The sequence below is a fragment of the Carettochelys insculpta genome, chromosome 2, assembly GCF_033958435.1.
Source record: "Carettochelys insculpta isolate YL-2023 chromosome 2, ASM3395843v1, whole genome shotgun sequence".
NCBI classification, from domain to species: Eukaryota; Metazoa; Chordata; order Testudines; family Carettochelyidae; genus Carettochelys; species Carettochelys insculpta.
This window is the reverse complement of record NC_134138.1, coordinates 129,634,172-129,658,320: the sequence shown is the minus strand read 5'-3', so window position 1 is coordinate 129,658,320 and position 24,149 is coordinate 129,634,172. Positions and strand designations below refer to the sequence as shown.

At 40.0% G+C, this 24,149-nt stretch overlaps 1 protein-coding gene across 6 annotated transcripts in view; it reads right to left on the bottom strand.

The window, feature by feature from the left end:
* DUSP22 (dual specificity phosphatase 22) overlaps positions 1-24,149 on the bottom strand; it is a 72,668-nt gene that overhangs the window by 25,394 nt on the left and 23,125 nt on the right. For all 6 annotated transcript variants that reach the window (XM_074987756.1, XM_074987759.1, XM_074987761.1 and 3 more), the window contains one exon: positions 5,477-5,526. In XM_074987756.1, the coding sequence (XP_074843857.1) occupies positions 5,477-5,526 (50 nt within the window). The remainder of the gene's footprint in view (positions 1-5,476; positions 5,527-24,149) is intronic.

Sequence of the window (24,149 nt, the reverse complement as noted above, 5' to 3'; positions counted from 1 at the left end):
CACAACTATTTCAGATTCGGTGACAATATATACCTTCAAATCAGCGGCACAGCTATGGGTACCCGCATGGCCCCTCAATATGCCAATATTTTCATGGCTGACCTGGAACAGCGCTTCCTCAACTCTCGTCCACTAACACCCCGGCTCTATTTACGCTACATTGACAACATCTTCATCATCTGGACCCATGGGAAGGAGACTCTGGAGGAATTCCACCGGGACTTCAACAACTTCCACCCCAACATCAAGCTCAGCCTGGACCAATCTACACAGGAGATCCACTTCCTTGACACTACCGTGCTCATACACAATGGACACATCAGTACCACCCTGTATCGTAAACCCACTGACCGCTACGCCTACCTTCATGCCTCCAGCTTCCATCCCAGACACACCACACGATCCATCGTTTACAGCCAAGCACTTAAATATAACCGCATTTGTTCCAACCCCTCCGACAGAGACAAACACCTACAGGATCTGCACCAAGCATTCTTGAGAGTGCAATACCCACCTGAGAAAGTGAGAAAACAAATCAACAGAGCCAGACGTGTGCCACGAAGCCTCCTACTACAGGACAAGCCCAAGAGAGAAACCAACAGAACACCACTAGCCATCACCTACAGTCCTCAGCTAAAACCTCTACAGCGCATCATCAGGGAGCTACAACCCATCCTGGACAATGATCCCACACTTTCACAGGCCTTGGGAGGCAGACCTATCATTGCTCACAGACAACCTGCCAACCTAAAACAAATCCTAACGAACAACTATACACCACACCACAGTCACTCTATCTCAGGGACCCATCCATGCAACAAACCTCGTTGCCAGCTCTGCCCACATATACACACCAGCAACATCATTACAGGACCTAACTGGATCAGCCACACCATTGTGGGCTCATTCAGCTGCACATCTACCAATGTAATTTATGCCATCATGTGCTAGCAATGCCCCTCTGCCATATACATCGGACAAACTGGACAGTCCCTACGTAAAAGAATAAATGCACACAAATCAGACATCAGAAATGGCAATATACAAAAACCCATAGGAGAGCACTTCAATCTCCCAGGACACACAGTAGCAGATTTAAAAGTACCTATCCTGCAGCAAAGAAATTTCAAGAACAGACTCCAAAGAGAAATTGCTGAGCTACAATTCATCTGCAAATTCAATACTCTCAGCTCAGGATTAAACAAAGACTGTGAATGGCTGGCTAAATACAAAAGCAGCTTCCCCTCTCGGAGTTCACACCTCCAGATCTACTGATGACAAGACAACTCAGCCTGCCTGACTGAGCTAACCTCGTTATCCCCAGCCTTGCTCTGGCCTATTTATACCTGGCCTTGCAGATTTCCAGGACCAGCATCTGAAGAAGTGAGTTAACTCACGAAAGCTCATGCTCTAAACTTTTCTGTTAGTCTATAAGGTGCCACAGGACCCTTCGTTGCTGCTACAGATCCAGACTAACACGGCTACCCCTCTGATATATGGTGCACTTCAATGAGATAAAATTCCATAGCACACTCACTTTTTTTAGGCTGACTCAATTGTTCTTAAATGTCACATTTACTTACTATGGTTATGGTCTTACTAGAGAGGTTTGCAACATAGTGCATACAAAAAATCTATACAAGGCTCAAATGCATTCGTGTTTCATATCCACCACAGAATACACTGTCTTAGACAGCAAGCACAGACACATTTTCAAAATCTGCTCAACACCATGTTAGGGATGAAATCAGGCTCCCCTTCCTGCCAGCCTATTGGAGCCAGGGTGCAGCATTTAAACCACATTCCAGATCCAACAGGCTCCCACCCTTTCTTCCTCCCCATCGTTACTGCAGGGAGTGGAGGCAGGCTCTCCACCAGCTCATTCACGGCAGGAAGCAGCATTTCAGCTGCCTCCCCACACAAACAGGGTCCTGCAGAGTCGACACATCCAGTCATTGTGGCTCTGAGAAGAGCCACCGCAGCGGGGAGAGGGGGACTGACAAACCCCATGCCAGCTGGGTCTCAGGCAGTTTTGCTGCTTGAGCCCCAGCTGATTCAGGGTTGTCAATTTTCCCCCTGTGGTGGCTCTGCAAAGAGTCACAGCAAGGGGAATTTCATCAAATTTCACAGCACACTTGGCCAGTTCTCGTGGCACACCAGTGTGCCAAGGCACACTGGTTGAAAAATACTGTTCTGCAGTGACCTAGCATAAGTTTTGCCCACTTTCTTATGGAATATGCTTTGGGCTGGGGGGAAAAAAAATATCAAAAGGTAAACGGGTGCCAGGTCTCTCACAGGAGCAGGGGAAGGATATTAAGTGTGACTAACAGTGCACTTTTGGTCCAGTTTTATTAATCATTTTCCAGCTATGACACTCAGCATGCTGAATCACTCTACAGCCAGTTTACTTGTTAGAGCATCAAATTTCGACATCTGGTCATGTTCACCCTTGACTGTCTTGTTCTAGTTTCACAAGAGTTAGAAGGGAAATCCTAATGCAGCCACAGGCATGGCATGGCATGGCATGGCCACCCTTACTTATGCACTGCTACTGGTGGGGCACTGCCTTCAGAGCTGGACACCTGTCCAACCACCACCACTTTCTGGCTGTCCATGTCTGAACGCAGTGCAGAAGTAAGGGATGGAAATAATGCTACTCCCCTTGTGATCCCCCTGCAACACCCTTTTGGGTAAGGATCCACAATTTTAGAAATACTGATCCCCCCTGTATCGTGCAAAGTAAAAGCACAAAAAACACATTTCACACAGATTTTCACAAACTGGCAAATAGCACCATTTTCACGGCCGCGAATTTGGTAGGGCCCTAATTATACTTCCTCTCTGAGGCAGGATAGCTAATGTAAACTTAAGGGAGCAAGTCCAAAACTCAGAAGTCCCAAGATCCACTCTGACCACACATCAAGCTGGTTCCCTTTGACAGGTACCAGCAGATGCAGAAAAGCAGAAGCACCGCCTCAGAAGACTACCTGAAAAGCCAGAGGCTGAGAGACACAGGCATGCATCGTATGGCATCCTAGTCATTTTCATTCACCAGCACCCACTAGGGTATAATCAATCATTCTATAGGTGATGCTATTTTTCTCCTCTGCAGCTGCTGGCCTCACTCTTTGAGAAAAGGACAGACACAAAAAAATGTCACAAATGGACAGAATCCCTCTTTCCCCAGGATCCCCTTCAAGACACATACCTTTAGCCAGTGTTCGATATTCTCATGACCTGAATAAAACAAGCTTCCTTTGACCTCCATGTTTTTACATTAAAAGCAAGTAACAATATTTCTACACATCGTGTACTGATGCTACTTAAACTCTTCCACCATATCAAGAAAGAAAAAAGTCAGTTACTCATCAAGTTTTGAGCGATCAAGGATATCAATACTAGAAGTAACAAAATTTGTTTGCAACCATCTGATACTGGAGCAAGAACTGTAGATGCTTGCAGCACAACAGACCCAATACTCATGCAAATCTCTCATCTGCTCATTAATGCTTTAAGAATCTTGGTGTGGTGCCAGAGAGCTAATTTCCTTTGAATGTTAAAGGTTGCTTTTCGATGCATTTCCTCGATATGCAATGGCTAAGGCTGGTTGATTTGTATGTGTAACATTCAGTGCAAATTCTGCCCTCTTTCTGTTCACAAACTGGTCCAGATTTCTACTAAGAGAAGAGACATTTACAAATGTTCCTCACAACTACCCAGTGGATCTCCAAATAACTGACAAAACATTAAGGATGACCCAAACATGCAAATATGGCCTCTGTAATTCCTAAAACTTCCTTCTTCTTAAAAGAAATGAGCCTCCATATGCTGAAGGCCACAAAAACAAGAAATTGTCCAAATTCCTACCCTCCCACAAAACATTACACACAATTGCTTCTATATTCATTATCTCAGTTTTGAAAATGCTATTCTGTTCTCTAACCTGGATTCCCACTTAATAGTTAATTGGTTACTATTATTTTAAGGGAGTAGTATACTCTGGGTCTGATTTTTAGAGGCACTGAGAACATGCAGCTCTTCGACGACAAGTGCATTTGAGGATGTTCTGTACCTGGAGGGAACAGGGTAAGGGTAGAAAGAACTGTCTCTCAGTATATGTTCTTATAACAAAGTTGTGTTAGAACTGGATTTTCATAACTGCAGAAAAATGTTATTGAAGAGTGCAAAAAAAGCAAGTAAAAAACATCCAGTGTCACACTGGAATCTCTCCAAAGATGTGAGAAACAAAATACTCTAAAAATATCCACTGAAAGCATCAGCCGGAATATTGCTCTGATCTGAGAGAAGAAGCAGCGCTGAACTTCCTTCCGCAGGTATCGGGCCCTTTCAACTACTTCTGTTTCTCTACATAACTAGTTAGCAGGAAGTGGCTGAAACCCCCTTACCTCTCCTCAACATAAATAGTTGCACTAGAGGAAAGAGTTGGTCGCCTTCCAAGTATTCTTACGAAATATGTTTTGATTAGTTCAAGATCATGGTTTCTCATATACAATCAAATAAAAAATGCACAATGTTAAACTCCAGGGTCAGCTCAACTCACCTTCTGGATGGGAACATGGCTAGTGGATAGTTTAAAGAAAATTTAAAAGACCTAAAAATGGGACACTGCAGTTTCACAAAGATACATTCCTGTTGGAGGAGCATAAGACAACAACAACAGTAATTGGCATAGCCCAGTACACTACCTCCAGCACTAGATGATTTGAAGGAAGTTGTATGAACCCAACAATAGGATGATGTGCCATAATCTGCTCCTCCCACCCCAACACCCGCACCCCCAACCCATGTAGGTCTTCTCCCTGTCTTTAAAACAGAGGCTATGTCTATATCAGAAATGCTACAGCGACACAGCTGCAGACCTGCAGCTGCACTGCTAGGGGGCTGTTTTTCCATTCTTGCAGTAAAGCCAACTTTCTGAGAGGTGGTTTCTAGGTCACCAGAACAATTTTTCCATCAGTTTAGCAGGGTGTACATGAGATCTTAGATCGATTTAATTGCACTGCACAAAGTGTTACATTTTTCACGGCCCTGGAGGTACGTCATTAAGATGACCTAACTTTGCAGCACAGACCATTCCTGAAGCACAAGTTTTAATACAACTTCCAAAAAAGTTTACATTAATTATGACAATTCTGGATATTCTTGATAGCAAAGCAGGCGTGCCAAGTAGGAAAGCATTTTTAAAGGGCCTATTCTTCTGTTACCTCAATAATAATGAGTTATTCTACCTAAGCAACAGATTTAAACCTACATTGGTGCAAAACTGGTGAGAGTAACTTATTTCAAACCAAAAAAGCAGTAAAGTAGCACTTTAAAGACTAACAAAATAATTTATTAGGTGAGCTTTTGTGGGACAGACCCACTTCTTCAGACCAGAGCCATACCAGAACAGACTCAATATTTAAGGCATATCACACCAAGCATTAGTACTGAATTAAAAAAAACAGAAACTTACAAATCCTGCGAGGGTGAATCGGCAGCAGGAATGCACAGATATTTCACTCCCTGTATAAAGTAGTAAACATGAATGAGAACACAACATAACAGAAGCATAATGGTCACAAATCAAGGGCAAATCCTGCTCTAGTATTTGTGCAGCTCCATTGATTATGAAAGAGATGTAGCACCGTAAATAATGCAGATTTTGTTTCAATGACTAGATTTTAAAAAAAACAATGGTTGAGGTAATATCCTTTATTGGACCAGGTCCTGTTGGTGAGAGAGAGACGTTTTCAAACTTAGACAGAGCTCTTCTTCAGCTCTGTGTAAGCTGCTATATACAGAGAGAGATGAAAAAGACTTGGAAAACAGATTACTAAGGTGGGGAGATATGACAGAGGTCTATAAAACCACAAGTGGTGGTAAGAAAGTGAATAAGGAAGTGTTATTGACCCCTTCACGTTACACAAGAACCCTGGTCAGCCAGTGATATTAACAGGCAGCAGTCTTAAAATAAACGTAAGACAGCACTTCTTCACACTATGCACAATTAACCTGCGGAACTCATTGCTGGGGGATATTGTGAAGACCGAAAGTATACCTGAGTTCAAAAAAAATTAGATAGGTTCACAGAGGCTAGATCCATCCACAGCTATTCGCCAACAGGTCAAGAATGCAACCCCATGCTTGGGAGTCTCTAAGCCTCTGAGACCAATAAGTCCTGTGGCACCTTATAGACTAACAGATATTTTGGAGCAGAAGCTTTTGTGGGCAAAGACCTGCTTCGTCAGATGCATGAGTCGTGACTCGTACATCTGATAAAGCAGGTCTTTGCCCACAAAAGCTTCTGCTCCAAAATACCTGTTAGTCTATAAGATGCCACAGGACTTCTTGTTGTTCTCCAACATACACAATAACAAAGCTACCTCTGTGATACTCTAAGCCTCTGACTGAGGGATACTGGAACTGGAGAGCAGGGGATGGATCACTTGGTAATTATCTAATCTGTTAACTTCCTTTGAAGCAGCTGGCATTGACCTCTGTCAGAAGACATACCAAGCCAGCAGATTTGCTTGACCCAATCTCACTGTTCTACTATTCTTATGTGATGTACCCATCTGCCTTCACCCCAATAACATTCTGGGACCACTATGGCCACCACAACACCGCATACAGGCTTAAAAAGTTGGTTTTACACATTTTGTCACTAAGGAACAGACATTAGTCATGTTTACTCCAAAGATCCTTATGTGAATTCTTTGAACAGCCACATCTTTATTAGAAAGGAGTAAAGCTTTTGCTACATTCATTGTCTGAAATGTGTTATTCTCGTTATGTTTCACTGGAAACTAGTCACATCTTACGCAGTTCTCACTTTGTCAAAATGACTGCTGAAAACGAAATTTGTAAAAGACTTTTTTTTAAATCATGAAGAATGCCACATTCAGTTGTTTGTCCCTTACTTATTTAGCAACACAATAAACAAAAAGGCGAGCATTACAGAAATTGGTTGCTTTTTTTAAAGCAGGGACTTGATAATTCAAACTTATCTTCCAATAAGAAGTCCTCACTTTATTAGTCAGCTGTTATCATAATGAATTATTTACTCAAGTAAGGAACTACAATATATGTTCTTAGAAAAACTCTGACCTGAAAAGTCAACTAAGCAACAGAGTGATAAAATAATAGATAAGGAACAAATAAAAAGAGCTAACCATAGAAGTTAGGACTCCATATGAATATGGTGTAGTTTTCAATATGCCTAGTAGCTCCCTCTTTTTAGGGCATCTACAGGAACTCAGATGGTGATCAGGGCTCACCATGTCTAACTGCCTCAAATCTGTACGCCTCCCCAGGCCATGATCTCCCACCTGACTCCTGGCTATTCCACAACTGAGTCAACAAACGATTCAACTATGTCAACAAACGATTCAACTGTTGCGTATTCAAGCTGAAGAACCAGACATGGTACATCACAGCAAGTCAATACATCCTTCACAGCCACTCTCTCTCTCATCTACGGACTGACAGCTGATTTCCACCAGAGGTGTCACAGAGTATACCTATTAATCTGTCAGTGGTTCACTGACTAAGTGGCATTACTAAGTGGGGATTACTGCAAGAGTAGAAGATCATCGCTTGGGAGAGGGGACTATTAAAGGGGAGTTACAGTGAGTGCTCACAGATGACAGAGAGCTGAGGGAAGAGAAAAGAGGAAGCTTGCCAGCTAAATGACATCTTTGATATGTCAAAAAATGAAAACAATCAAACATCACAGCCACTCCCATTTGAATCAGGACAAAAGCACCCCTAGCATGTATGCAAAGACAATAAGCTTTACTGAGTCAAGGTGGCTAGCACAGAGGCACTCAGCTAGCGGTAGAACAATCTGTATATAAAACAACAGGCTGTTCTGTGCCAGGGACTGATGTCTCTAATCGAGGGAATGCTACAGTAGCTATCTGGTAGCATGGCCCTGTACCACAGTGTCTTTTACCATGAATGTTTAGCTGCGAACATAAGAGGACAGTTCAAATGAGTCAGGTTTACAAAATCAGGCTTTACATTTGCTGAACCTTGGCTATTTATCATTTCTGGTTCAGATTAAATGCTCTTCCCTCCTTTCAACAAACTGAGTACCAGAAGCAAGCCCAGTACTCATTAGCTACCCTTTAACCAGGCAGAATGCAGAGAGGTAAAGGGGGAAGGGGACGGGGAGAAAAGAGAAGGGAAGAGAAGAGGAGAGAACCTACTGAAACTGGCAGTGGGCCAAGCGTTTAAGGTCCCAGTCCCGCATCCCATATTCATTTTAAGTTGTTCCTCTGGTTTCAGCAGTCATCACACATGCTAAAGGCTTCCAGGCGCCAAACTAAGAGGGGCTTTCAGAAAACGTCCACTTTAAAAGAAGAAGTACTGTCAGTGTTAGAGCACACAGTGTTCTTTTCTGTCACAGCTGGTTGACTCCCATTCTGAGTGATGCCAACAGTGACAAATTCACAGATACCACAGAACCACACGTCAGCATGAAAATAGCCTGCTGGAGACCATATCCTGCGCTGAACAGCTCTTCCACGGCCTGATCCTGGGAAGTAGAACTCCCAGGAGAGCCAATGAGAGCTGCATGCAATCACCTCTCCAAGATCAGAAGTTTAGTCAGTTTAGCAGGGCCATACACTCAACACACACATGGTTAAAGATGTCAGGGAATTCTGTCCTTTACCACTGTATGCCACTTTGGAGCATCTTGGAAGCTGGTGGTAACGAACACCTCCTTCTATACTTCCCAGAAAATTCCCCCCCCCCCCATGACAAATATAAATAATAGATAGTGATGGATGGGATCTCAAAAAATGCTTAGTGTTGACTTCTTTCTGCCCCACTGAAATCAGCAGTAAATCTCCCAATGACTTCAACAGAAGCACAGCTGGGGCAGCACTGATCAACTTTTGAAAATCCCTCCACATCATCAGATTTTGATCCTAGATGATATAAAATGCTTAGAATCAAAAGCATTCGTTTCACTTGCATGAATAAAATAGAAGCGTTATACTGGCTTGTACTGGACAGGTGTTTGTAAAAGAATCGTTTTGGCCCCTGTCCAGAGATATATATATATATATATGCCACCACTGATAACTAGACTTGCCACGCTGAATTTGCTTTGCTTCGTGCACTTTTGATATCTTTTACAAACTCAATGCACTTGTTTAAAGATTTGGTAACAGGAAGTTAATTAATTTCCCAACCCTGCTGGCTATATGATAATAAAAAAAACACCCAAGATCGTAGTGTTCTTGCACAGTTATGCCCTAGAGACATCATTGTCCTTCCTGTGCATGTACAATGCAGATAACATCTAAGAATTGTCCCAAAGGGACCTTTAACCAAAGTAGAACAGTTTGTGTCAACGTAACAAGTAAATATCATAGACTAAGATTTTCAGATGCTCATGGCTTGTTCATTCGGGTGCAAAAAATCCGATAGGTGACAGAATTTCAGTAATCAGTGGTGACTGCAATCAGCATTTTCAACAAAGACCAAGCCAAAGGAGCAAACAAAAAGTCACCGGTGTCTGTTCCCTTGCTTCGGTATATGCTTATGAAAAACAGACTGGACCTGATCATAAAAATCACCAAAGCCACTGTGCAAGATCACCAAAGTCAATGGAATGACTTCGAGCGGTCTCTATGTGCCTTAGATCAGGGACTAGCAATTTAACCAAGAAGCTGTAATGATATTAACATTTTTCTAAGAATAAATCTTATAATGGGATTTAAATTAATAACTTTAAAAAATTAATAACCTGAGCAAGCAAACTGAACATTAGCTGTATGTGTAGAATTTCCAGTATGCCTTTTAGAAGGAAGCTCACATTTGTCATCTGGGAGAACGAATGGCTTTTTCAGTGTAAAACGTGGATTTAGGTTCCAGCAGTCCAGTTCCATTCACTACACTTGTTGTCAAGTTCAAAAAATATCTGTCCTGCTCAAAAATGGAATGTTTTATTTAAGTCAGAGAAAGTTTATTACAAGAGTTGATGAAAAAGCAATTATAATAAATCTAATAAGAAGGAATGAGTCCACATTAATTACCTAATACTGCAGTTTGTATATTTATGCTGAAATACTCCTTTAAGTGATACCTTGCTCACCAATATTTTCTCTTTTCCCTCTCCATGACAAACCTTTCCTCATTAAATAAAAGCAGCTTTTGCAACCAAATAAAATTAAATACCATCTCTGAATTATGAAAAATGACATATCCATCTGTTGCTGTAAAGCAAACTGAATTCTCAGCTGAAAAACACAAACCATGCAAATTTTCTGATATCTAAAGACATATGCTGAAAAAGCAGCTGTATCACAGCACCTCTGTCATGGTCACTTCTTAATTCAGTGCTATCTGTTCTCCAAGTGACGTTTCTGGATCTTATTCCCACGCTTCCATCTTCATGCATTTTAAAGATTTTTTTTCTTAAGATTACTGATATTAGTTTTCATATGATGTCAGAAGCAATTGAGGTCACATTTATTTTTCAGTACAATTAAAGATGCACAATAGATTGCAACGCTAATATACTAAAAAGATAATTTTCTTTTCAGTTTTCTATTTCAGCAGACGGAGTAACCACCAAAACTAGAATTTTGTCTCTCTTAGGCCCTGAAACTAAAGGCTACAGTTAAACTGATACAGTGAGAGCTAACAAAACTAGAACAAGTATTCTGATTTCAAGATTGTCAAAGCTGAAACAAGCGAGAGTTAAGTAAAATTTCTAAAATTCACTGTTATTTGTGAAACAATGCTACACTTGCATCATTTCATAATATATCATAAAATAAAGCCAAACCCCATTTCATTGTATCTTCCAAGTTTTTAAAAAATGAGAAATGAAATTTATATACATATTTTATATAGACAGGTTTTACACTCAGACCTAATAAAAAGCTATCAACTGAAGAACAAATATGTTATAACTTCTAATTATTTTAGGTATTACCTATTAAGATCTGAAGATTACACATATGTATAACATCTGGAATATTCTCTGAAACCATTGTAAAATCTCTCTCATTTGGAATGTTATTAGATTGTTTAAAGCCTTATATTTGGGAATTATATTCAATACTTTCTATAACTTCCAAAAAAATACTCATTATTTTTCCTGTATCTGATGACAGTTGAATTTTTTCCTGTTCCATTTATATGTTCTAATTCAAAATGAAAAAAAGTAAGTGGATGTTACTTTCCTAGCTTAATTTTATCAACCAAACTTAAATAATCAGTATTTGAATTTTCGTACACAAGACTTTTCAGTAGCAAAATGATGCAACCATATCTAGTGCAGCTGAGACAGTAAGTCTATATGCAAGAATGGAAAATCCGAACAGCACATTGCTGACTTCATCTCAACAAAAACAATTCCAAGAATCTCCACCAAGAATAAGTTAATAGAAACATGACAAAAGGTGTCCTTTTATTTTTTCAGGTTACAAGCACTGGGTAAATCAAAGAATGATGCTGGATTAAATTAAGGGATAAACAACACTGGTGTATTCAGAAGTATAAAAATCTCAGATGAGGTGTTGGGGGTGTGGGGGGGGGGGTTGTTTAAATGTTTTTGAGTAATTGAGCAACAGTACATCCAGAGGAGAGAGTAGGGAAAAAGGTTATAGAACTTTTTTAAAAAAACAAAGACTCATAGTGGGAAGTAACAACCAAAATAGGGCACTTGAATTTAACCATCACCCTTTGAGAGTTCTCCTGAATTCGTAATTTAAGCATCTCCATTTCCAGTCTATCTGTGGTGGGAGGTGTCAAAGAGAGAAAAATACAAACCATGACTTGTCCAAACACATCACCACAATTTCTGTTCTAAAATCATTATTTTTAAAGATAAAGGTTACATTTTTGGCATTAAACTTCTCGGTATTTAAATGTATGTAAAAATGCCATCAACGACTTCCAAGAAATTTTTTTTTTTTTAAAACCAAAACCCCTCAGCTTAAATTTGTGAACCCAGATGCAAATAGCAAACCTCTAGCACCTGGCAGTTCTTTCAGGTTAGTCAAAAACCATGTGTTAATCTGACTTGTCACATCAACAGATGAGGATGGGAGTACTTATTTTTGCTTAGGGGCAGTTCAGCAAAAAAAGCTAAAGTGGGAAACAGCCAGCAGATAAGGTTTCCTCAAGGCAAACCAGCAAGAGGTTACCAAGAGTTTTGTCCAGTACAGCAACAGAACCACCTAACCGAAAACCATTCAACCGTTGTTTGTCCTTTCAGTTACTTTCTGGAGCAGTTACAAATGCTGTTAATTTTATTAATGACTCATAGAAAACGCACTTATGTTTCAGCAATAACCATTAAATCGACCACATTGTCGAGTTATTTCATGGTTGTTTCTGAGAGCACCATGAATAAGCAAAATTAACTTACAGGGTACATGAACTACTGAAGCTGGGAAGATCTTGTAATATTTATGTTTAATAATACAGCAGCTTTTTTATGTTCAAAGCCTTTGGTTACACAAGGATACTCGCAGCATTCTGAGGAAGCATTAGTGATTAAAAAAAATCATTAAAATCAGAAACAGCTATAGCTTAAACAAAGTGTCCTATTAGAACACTGGAACCCAAAAATGCAACACATTTTTAAAAGACAGGATTTTTATTTAAACCAAAGTTGCACAAGTTACTCTTAATACTGATCCTGTGTACTTGGCCACTCTGTCATGTGTGTTTATACTACAAGCTCTTCAGGCTAGGGACTGAACCTTCCTGTTTGAGCAGCACCTACCATAACTGTCCCCAAACACCAACTGGGGATGTGTGGGTGCTCTAGAAACCAGAACAGTAATGTATCTCAGCCTGCTATGGGAACACTGGTCGATAAGGATTAGATTTTTAGAAATGAAGATGAACAAGCTTTCCACATCTCTTAGGTGGAAGCAGAAAGGCTCATTGTACTCCAGGGAATGTGGTATTCAGGAGATTGCTGTATACGAGTTAACACTAACCCACATTTTTAACAACCTAAACCCAAGCAGTGGTGCCTCGTTAGTAGAAAGATTCTAGAAACACTCTTCCACAAGATGTTAGTGCAACCTAACAGAAGCTGGTGGAATAATTAGGGAAACCAAAGAATGAACTGAGGCAGGACATCACCTCAGCAGTCTCCACCAAAGATGATTAATGTTGAGTGTCCAACCTGAGACACTACAAGGAATCAGTATCAGGAGGTTGACTGCTCAACACTTCCAGGAATTCAGGACTCTTTCAGATGTCACACAGTGAACATACAAAAACCACTAGTCACTTTTGAGACATAGCTCAGAATTACCAACCTCTTGTGAAGTAAGCCAAAGTCAGACAGAACTGTATTTTAAATAAAGGGGTCTTCTGGAACAGCCAAAAGAAAAACGGTTGCTATTTTGCTCAGCACAGCCCTTTGAAACTTCACATGGGGAATCTCTTCTCACCATGAATAAACCAAGCAATGTATATGAAAATTACATTTTTGTTTAAAATGAGCACGTCTGAGCTTCCTCTTGATTGTGATCAGACTGTTAAAAAATGACATACTTTGTGACACTAGTTGACACAGGAGCCCTCTGGAAGAGGTTTAAACAGAACAGTTTCAGTCTGACTTTAATTACTGACTTACTTCACTACTGGGAGAACTAATTTTCACTGTGGTAGCATGCTAATGATTTGGAAATTGCATTTGGCTGTATGCTATCTGGCCAGCAGAACACACACTTCAGAAGTCCCCCGGACTCTGGCCTATATACAAACAGATTGTAGAGCCAGTGTGCAGAATATGCTACAAAATCTCGACTAAAAGATGCATTTCCTCTCAACAGTTCCTCAGGAAGCAATATTTACAAATACCTTCTTGCATCTCCAGAGCTGCTCTATGCTGTACAGTACACAGAATCACAGACTACTAGGACAGGAAGGAATCTTGAGAGGTCATCGAGTCCAGCCTCCTGCCCCCACGGCGGGACCAAGTACTGTCTCGACCATCCCTGATAGACATCTATCTCACCTGTTCTTAAATATCTCCAGAGATGGAAATTCCACAACCTCCCTAAACAACTTATTCCAGCATTTGACCATCCTGACAGTTAGGAACTTTTTCCTAACGTCCAACCTAAACCTCCCTTGCTGCAGTTTAATCCCATTGCTTCTTGTTCTATCCTCAGAGGCCAAAAAGAACAAGTTTTCTCCCTCCTCCTTATGACACCCTTTTAGATACCTGAAAACTGCTATCATGTCTCCCCTCAATCTTCTCTTTTCCAAACTAAACAAGCCCAATTCTTTCAGCGTTTCTTCATAGGTCATGTTTTCTAGACCTTTGATCATTCTTGCTGCTCTTTCCTGGACCCTTTCCAATTTCTCCACATCCTTCTTGAAATGCAGCGCCCAGAACTGGATACAATACTCCATCTGAGGCTTAACCAGAGCAGAGTAGAGCAGAAGAATGACTTCTCGTGTCTTGTTCAAAACGCACCTGTTAATGCATCCCAGAATCAAGTTTGCTTTTTTTGCAAGAGAATCACACTTGACTCATATTTTGCTTTTGGTCCACTATAACCCTAGAGCCCTTTCTGCCATACTCCTTCCTAGACAGTCGCTTCCCATTCTGTATGTGTGAAATTGATTGTTCCTTCCTAAGTGGAGCACTTTGCATTTTCTTTATTAAGCTTCATCCTGTTTATTTCAGACCACTCCTCCAATTTGTCCAGATCATTTTGAATTTCGACCCTATCCTCCAAAGCAGCTGCAACCCCTCCCAGCTTGGTATCATCTGCAAACTTAATAAGCGTACTTTCTATGCCAATATCTAAATCGTTGATGAAGATATTGAACAGAACCGGTCCCAAAACAGACCTCTGCAGAACCCCACTTGTTATACCTTTCCAGCAGGATTGAGAACTATTAATAACTACTCTTTGACTACAGTTATCCAGCCAGTTTTGCACTCACCTTATAGGAGCCCCATCTAAGTTGTATTTGCTTAGTTTATTGATAAAAATATCATGAGAGACTGTATCAAATGCCTTACTAAACTTTAGGTACGCCACATTTACTGCTTCTCCCTTATCCACAAGGCTCCTTATCCTATCAAAGAAAGCTATCAGATTGGTTTGACATTTTACAAATCCATGCTGGCTGTTCCCAATCAGCTTACCACCTTCCAAGTGTTTGCAGATGATTTCCTTAATTACTTGTTCCATTATCTTTCCTAGCACAGAAGTTAAACGGACTGGTCTGTACTTTCCTGCATCGTTCTTATTCCCCTTTTTATAGATAGGCACTATATTTGCCTTTTTGCAGTCTTCTGGAATCTCTGCTGTCTCCTACAATTTTCCAAAGATGATAGCTAAAAGCTCAGACACCTCCTCTATCAGCTCCTTGAGTATTCTAGGATGCATTTCATCAGGCCCTGGTGACTTGCAGACATCTAACTTTTCTAAATGATAATTTTAACTTATACTTTTTTTTATTTTATCTTGTAAACCTACCCCTTTCCCACTAGCATTCACTAGGTTAGGCACTCCTTCTTCAGACTTCTCAGGTGAAGACCAAAACAAAGAAGTCATTAAGCATCTCTGCCACTTCCAAGTTTCCTGTTACTGTTTCTCCCTCCTCACGGAGCAATGGGCCTACCCGATCCTTGGTCTTCCTCTTGCTTCTAATGTATTTATAAAAAGTCGTCTCATTTTCCTTTATGCCTGTAGCTAGTTTGAGCTCGCTCATTTTGTGCCTCTGCCCTTCTAATCTTGCCCCTGCATTCCTGTTTTGTTTGCCAATATTCATCCTTTGTAATTTGTCCTAGTTTCCATTTTTTATATGATTCCTTTTTTATTTTGAGATCATGCAAGATCTGCTGGTTAAACCAAGGCAGTCTTTTGCCATATTTTCTATCTTTCCTACACAGCGGACTAGCATGCTTTTGGGCCCTTAAAGATGTCCCTTTGAAAAACTGCTAACTCTCCTCAGTTGTTTTTCCCCTCAGTCTTACTTCCCATGGGACCTCACCTGCCAGCCCTCTGAGTTTACCAAAATCCACCTTCCTGAAATCCATTGTCTCTATTTTACTGTTTTCCCTTCTACCACTCCTTAAAATTGTGAATTCTATGATTTCATGATCACTTTCACCCACGCTGCCTTCCACTTTCAAATTCTCAACCAGTTCCTCCCTATTTGTTAAAATCAAATCTAGGACAGCTTCCCCCTGGGTAGCTTTTTCAACCTTTTGAAATAAAAAGTTGTCTCCAATGCAGTCCAAGAACTTATTGGATAGTCTGTGCGCTGCTGTGTTAGTTTCCCAATATATACCTGAATAGTTGAAATCCCCCATCACCACCAAATCCTGGGCCCTGGATAATTTTGTTTGCTTCATCCACCTCTTCCACCTGGGTAGGTACCCTGTAGTAGGCTCCTAGCAGGACATCACCCTGGTTTTTACCCCTTTTTGCCTAACTCAGAGACTCTCGTCACATCCATTTCCTATGTCCATCTCCACCTTGGTCCAAGTGTGTGGATTTTTAATATATAATGCAACACCTCCTCCCTTTTCTTCCCATCTACCCTTCCTGAGCAAGCTGTACCCTTCCATACCAACATTCCAATCATGTGTATTATCCCACCAACATCAAGTTTCTGTGATGCCAACGATGTCATAGTTATATTTCTTTATTAGTACTTCCATTTCTTCCTGCTTATTACCCATAGTTCTTGCATTTGTCTATAGGCATCTAAGATATTGATTTGATCTTGCCTCCCAGTTTTGCCCTGACCCTCCTTTTTTTCTGCCATTATAGCCCATGCTCCCTTTCTCTCAGGTCTCCATGTTCTCTACTTACCCATGGGCTTTGCTCCCTGTCCCCCTCAAACCTAGTTGAAAGCCCTATTACAGAAGCTATATGATTTAAAAGGTCTGAAGGTTTACACATAATGAGCAGCATCAGTTCAGATTTAGCCTGAACTTTGAAAAAAGAAAAAAAAAGCATGATTAATTGGTTTCCTAATGTTTCCCTATTTAGCCATCATGTGTTAGAGCAGTGATGCACTTCTGGTCCAAACCAAAGACTTGTGGGTTGGTTTCTGACTGTGGATACTCTCTAGAGATTGCAGAGCTAAAGAGAGAATGCTGATGCTTAGTTATCTTCTGCACCTGGCATTCTACCAGTTAGGGAGATGGAAATTGTCTCTTTCATCTTAACCCAGGGTTTCCCCCAAGAATTTTGGAAATCTCTTAAAAAAGTATCAAAGTGGGGTGTGGGGAGAGAGAGGCAATTTCAACACTAAAGTTAAGGTAGCGGTGGACGCTTTCAGTTACAGGGAACATCTGGTATTAGAAAACTGAAACATGGTGGAGCTATCACCTGTGTTCCCTGTAAACTAAGCACTTGGGCAGCAACCCAGGAGAGATTCAAGTGCCACTCGGTTGATAAGCAGAGAGCCCAAAGTGGGCATGATGTGTTTCTATTGGTGGTGCACATCCACACATGCCTTGGTGCACATAAAATTTATTCTGGAACACTGGCAATCACCATTTAATATTTCAGTGACAACCCCATGCTGTGTGTGTTCCAATAATGTTCTGAGGTACCAAGAACTGATATGTTAGAGAAGCGCAGGACTGTCAGGCAAAGACTGCACTGAAGCAGCTGATCTGCTCCATGCTAAGAGATGAGTGAATGCCCCTGGGTCATCTGGAACATAAGCTATTTCCATTTTTCCATCCAAAAACTATAAAGCATACAGCCCACTTTAAGCCTGATGCTGGAAATATTTGGCCATGCTAAGAAATTTAAGAAACTTCCACAAACAAAAAAAATCTAAGTGCAGGCCAACAAAGGCACATTATGATTTCAGGTCTTTAAGTGTCAACCTGACAATCCCTCTTCTAGGACAGCAGCTGTTTTAGAGAAACTGCACAGTTTGTTAGCAAATCAATTACTTGGCTGTTTCCCCAGAACCCACATGTCTTCCGTCCAGTCACTGGGAGTCAGTTATCAGCATATTCCAACACATTCTCTTTTGACTTCTCAACCCCTAGCAGTGCCTGAAAAGAACAGGTAGGTCCACAGCACCATCTGTGTTGAAAACTGATGCAAAGCAATAATTTAACTAATAAGAAATAATTTAACTTTTCTACAATGTTCTCATCCTTTTACTTCCTCATTCTGTCATACTTTACTGATTCCGGTATTCAAACAAGAAGATACTCTAATTTATTTATTCCTCCAGTTCCCTCCTTGTATTGTACCTGCCAGAGTCTGCATTCCTTTCTATTAGCTTCAATTGATGTGAATTTCAATTTTTAAGAATAACTGTAAAAAGTATGTGGGCTTTACTCTAACTCATTCCTTAACTACAAGCCTTAAAGAATTTGGCACACAATTCATTAACAACTATTATTTTAATCCTGGAGTCCAAATTAACATGCTATCAGCCTCCTGCCAATTCAGACAGACAATCTTAACGAACTAGTGCCACTGATGGTAGCAGAGCTGAAAAATAATAGTCACGGGTTAACTACTTCTGCAAACTCCAGGACCTGGAATCTTGTTTTGATGGCTCTTAAACATATTCCTTTGCAGCCCCTATCCCACCCACTTCAGTTTCTTAGTGACTGAACAGAAGATCAAATCTGGGATCAAACTTCTTTAAAAAGGATCCCTTAATTTTATTTTTTTTTTATTTTAGTCTTAAAGCTACTGTTCACTTAAATTAAGTAATGACAGCAGCACAAGAAAAGCTAACACAGCAACCAAAACAGACAACTACATTGAATTGTCTCAAGCAGGTTTTTATTCTTCTTTTCTGCAGAGCACACAAGCCAAAGCTTATTTTATGTAGCCAGTACTAAGAGGGAAGGGGAGTACACACACCGCTATTTTGGAAGTGCTGTGTACAAGATCTATCTTAGTGCAGCAAATGGGATCAGAATTTTTTTTTTTAAAAGAATAAATAACTCTGCTTCCTGCAGGTGCTCTGGTTAACTATAAAGAATGAAAAACACACACAACAGAATTTACATTATAGAAGAACTAGTGGAGGAAGATTATGATGTTTATTGGCAGACACCATAGAGTATTTCCTAAGCAGACATCAAAATCCGATGTTATGCTCTTCACAATTATATATAATACTTTCAAAATCACTAGACATAAACTGATCATCAGACCACAGAAACACCAATAATAGGACTACCTCATTGATAGGCCACTTATAAAAACATTGGTCACCAAACAGGCTAGATATATCATACAGACCAAAGATGGCACTGGTGTGCATTGCCTATCTATATGTATAGCAACTGCCCAAAATATAAAAGGAGCTGTGTGCTCTTAGAAGAACCTCAAAAGCCTCTCCATTTTGCTGGGATTTAAACATAACCCAACTATGTTAGCCTTGCCTGGATGGTTTTAGATAAACAATTGCAACAAGATATTCCTTCTTCTGCAAATATCTATGAAAACGAAATGCCAATTCTTTCAGAAACAGAATGCAAGAAAAACCACATGCGTGCAAAGCACAGAACCTACACAAGGGTCAACTTCAAATGTGACTCACTGTAAACAAAATGGTGAAGATCCAAGCCTTCCGTGACAGAAGACGGTGTTACACCTTACTTTAATGGGAACATTAAAATATCTCTAGTATCATGGTATTCTTCCTGTGAGACCTAAGCTTCTGATAAAATGAAAATGCCCTAATTACATCTATGCACTGGGAGTCCAGAACTTGATGTGATGCAACACAGACCAGTTTGCAAATGACAGAATGTTTTAAATTAATGTGAGGGGACCAGATAACCTTAGAAGACCAGGAATAGAATTCATACATTTATTGTTTCAACTCTGGTCTAGGTTAACAGCAATAACAATGTACTAGTGAGAGAACCCATTTGTTGGGTTCTATAAAAAGAGTGATAGTTTCAATCCAGTTTGCAATAGACATGACTACCTCACACATACTGAACACTCACCACAGTTGGCATCTTGATTATCAGTCTAAGACAGACAGACTAAGGTATGAAAGGACATAACGAGGTGATTTCTGGGTACCTAACTCATGTTTAGCACCTAAGAGATCATTGTGATAATTCAATATAACCTCCTTTATAATACAGCCCATAGGACTCTGATACAGCCCATAGGACTCTCCTGAATTAACTCCTGTTTGAACTAGAGCACATCTTCTAGAGAAAAAAAAAATCCAGTCTTGGTGTAAAAACCAGCAATAGAAGAAAATCCATCACAAACAAGTTGTTCCAATGGTCAGTTGTCCTGTTAAAAATGTGCATCTGACCTGAAGTATGAATTTGTCCAGCTTCAACTCCCAGACACTGGAACTTCTTACACCTTTGACAGACTGAAGAGCCATTAATCATCAAAATTCTGTTAACTATGGCAAGTCCTTATAGACTGTGATCATATAACTCTTCAAGCCTTCTGTTTTGTTAAGCTAAGCTAAAGCTTGAAGACCAGCTAAAGGTTAGTACCTAGGCCCTGTTCCACGCAGAACTGGACAACATTTACTAATACAAAAGAACTCAAAAAGCCCTCTCTCAGCATTTATATCACACTTCTCGCTGTAGGCCCTGAGCCCTCCAATGAATGAATGATGCAACACAAGAATAAAATAAAGTACAAACTTCCACATGAAGCAGTATTAAAGTAAGCTTGTACTGATGCTGCCAGTGTTGTACCTATGCTGGGACAGATTCAAAACCCATGGAAGTGAATGGAAAGACTTCAACAGCCTTTGAATGGGCTCTGATTTCTATCTTCCTTCAGCCTACAGCAACAGAATGAAACCTGTAACAGTCGGCTTTAAGCTGCATTTGCTGGCATCAAGAAGCCCTCGTAGATGGATTATCTTCAGTGGTTTCAGTGAGCATGAAGACAACTTTAATGCCTTGTTTTTTTTCCTGAAAGCCATGAAGCTTTTGGATGTTTTACTGCAAAGAGCAGAGCTCCCTCAGGTGAGGGCCAGCATGTAACCATACCTATGGATTTTGTCTGAAGATCAAATATACTGGTCACACCATTGGGTCAGGCCTGTGCATGCAATCTGCGCATACTGATGCTTGATCTAGTCCACAGCTCTGTTATCCCCAGAGCCTATTCCTCAGTGTATCTAAGGCACTGATCTTAAGGCATAGCAGACACTCTCTTCACACCATGCAATCCATCAGGTCACTGACAGATATTAACTTTTAGAGGAGAGTCCCAGCTCACTGAACCCTTGTTGCTTCTCATGCACAGAGAACACTGGGATTAACTGGAGCAGCAGATTTTGAGACATAATATCCTGGCATCTGAGCATCATCTGTGCTATCATTTTAAATGATAAACAGATCATCTGAGACCAGGCAAGATCAGTCTGTGCTCTGGAGAAATACTCAGATGATACTAACAAGCTAGCATGGTCAGAGAGACCTACTCTTTGTCCATGTAAAAAACAGGAATGATGCTAGGAGACAGAGGGTGTTGGCCAGGGTGTCCCTATATTGAGAGCACTCATTAGAAGCAGTTCATTTTATTATCATTCCTGGTATTCCCTTTTGTGTTGGCCACACCACAACCAATTCAATCTCTTTTGTTTTTTTCTTGACAAACTTTTAGGCACTTCTTTTTAAGCTACTGCCTGTATGCACTGTTTGAATACCACCACGAGGAAGGTATCCAGCATTTGGATCTCTTCAATAGCAGAACTTCATAAACTAATTCATTATAGGTTCTATTTTTAAAAAGACAGAACTAGCTTACATTGAAACAGTTTTACACACAAAGCAAAACAACTACAGTAGGCAAGAGTCGCAGACTACTCAATTCAAGTTGTTTTTCCCACTTAAATCACATTAAGCTTCATCACATTCCTGTATGGCGATTGTACCCTCTCCTAACAAGTAAAAACAATCCTTTAAAAAGCTGCTTTCAGCTTTTATGGTGCCACAAGTAGAACACAAGACTTCATTTATAAACATTTTGTCTGCAAATATCCCATTTTGAAAGTAAGCAAAAGTTTCCTGGGTCCAGTCTTGTTAAATACCTACCTATAAATAGCAAATGTGCGGATTTACAGAGTTGAACTTTAGCAGAAAAAAGCTTTTCAAAGTAAATGCCACTGAAAAGTTGTTGGTTTCTCAGTTACTCCTCCTGAAAAATTTAAGCCATTTTTATATATACCCCAGGCAATCATCTTCTACTGATGTGGCAAGCAACGGGGCACCAGAGGTTTCATATTTCCAAACAGTATGGGCAACACAAGGAACAGAGCAGGAAGCTATAAGTTAAGAAGGTATTTGTTCAAACACACAATCATTCTCCGGTCAACAATAATTTTTAAAATGACCTCATCTATATTAGCACATTAGATTATTAAAATTAGATTTTTAGAATACACCAAATGTACTGTTCACTATTTTTAATGTTTTTATTTTCCTTTTTATTCTCCATTCAACACTGAATGAAATTAAACTGGTCAAATGCATTTTCTGGTTCCCATGCACTAGCGAGATGCCTCCATTTTGCATTTTCAAATGCTACACAAGAATTATCATATCAAAACAAAAAGCTATTATCTAAATTACAAAAACAGTAACAGCTGATAGTAGGTTTTTAAAAGAGTTTTTGTGAGCCCACTTATGTGACAGTGACCCCTTCAGCGTGATTCGCTAGAATGAACACCACAATTTTTTGGGTCAATAAATAGAACTTCAAATTCATTTTCACATAATGGGATATTTCATATTACTGATCCTCAGCTAATTAGATACAGCCATCACTTTAAGCTCTTCCCACAGGTTTTCTTCTTCTTCTTCTTCTTCTTCTTCAGTGAAACAGTGGCATTATTTTACCAACTTCGGCTGGCAATTGGTAAATTCAATTACCATACTGATTTTTAGGGAGCGACTTCTGTAGCTATATAACAGGAAACTGAACTAAGGGTCTGATTTTTACTGTGATTCCATGCATTAATGTAATAATGATTTCAGCAGAATTTCCATTGACAAAGCAGTTACTGAACTGAGAACCTAATACTGTATCACTGAAGCCTAGCCACTGACTTCAGAGGACCAGGGAAAAATTCCCTAAAAATGGAATAAAGCTACTAATCTTTAAAAAGAAAAAACAATTTATATAAAGGCCTAAAATCTAAACATTATTTTTCATTGCACCAGGAGCAAGATAACCTGCAAAGTACTAACACATGGTTTGCAGTGTATCTTAATGACTACCTGACAAGTAATCATACTTAAATTGAACTAATGATGTACTGTAATTGAAAGGGTTTCTAAACCATCGTTCATCAGTAAGTACTTAGATGCAAGTGAATACTGGATTAAGACCATGAATTAGAATGTAGTTAATAATAATTTAGCAGAAAAACAAAAGAAACTTGCAATCTTCTTTCTATTTAAAGAACTGCAGACAAATTTTAACACTTGTTTTCCACATGAGAGGAAGTTGTACACTGAGAATACTGTGACTGCACCTGGATTCTGCAGTGAGGAGTTCCCCTACCTTGCCTAAAAATCACGACTCTACACAGAAGCAAGCTTCTGTTTATTTTAGAGGCCAACACTCCAAAGGAAACATGCAGCACAGACACAAAAGTATGATTACATCTTCCTTAATGAGTGCAACTATATATCCCTCCATTTAACAGCAGTCTTGAAACTCAATGTTTTTAGAATGACCATACAGAAGGTACACTTCAGCAAGTCAAGCACATACACACTCACTGAAATGGAATGCATTTAAGCTTTGTTGATCCTCAGTACTCAGCCCAAAAGCAATCTTTGAATTCTAGTTTACCTTTACCTGTCAGATTGCCAGCCTGGTCCTGAGCATTTCATAATTTGAAGGTTAATTTTTAGTTAAGAATTGTGTTATGTGATGAAACCTCCAGGAATAAGCTCAACCAAATTGGCAACCAACTTGCCCCAGGTATGAAATGTATAGGTTGTCAAAGTTACAAAAACAGAAACTTGTTCACTGGCTTGCAAGGGTAAATGGAAATTTTGGATGAGTGGCTGAATCCGCTGGAGGGGAACAGAACCAGAAGCCCTCTGATCAGTGGAAGCAATCTGAAGTGGGGGAGGGGAAGCCATAGTAGGCTCAGGCTAGAGCCACACTACTATGGAAGTTGACCCCGGAACT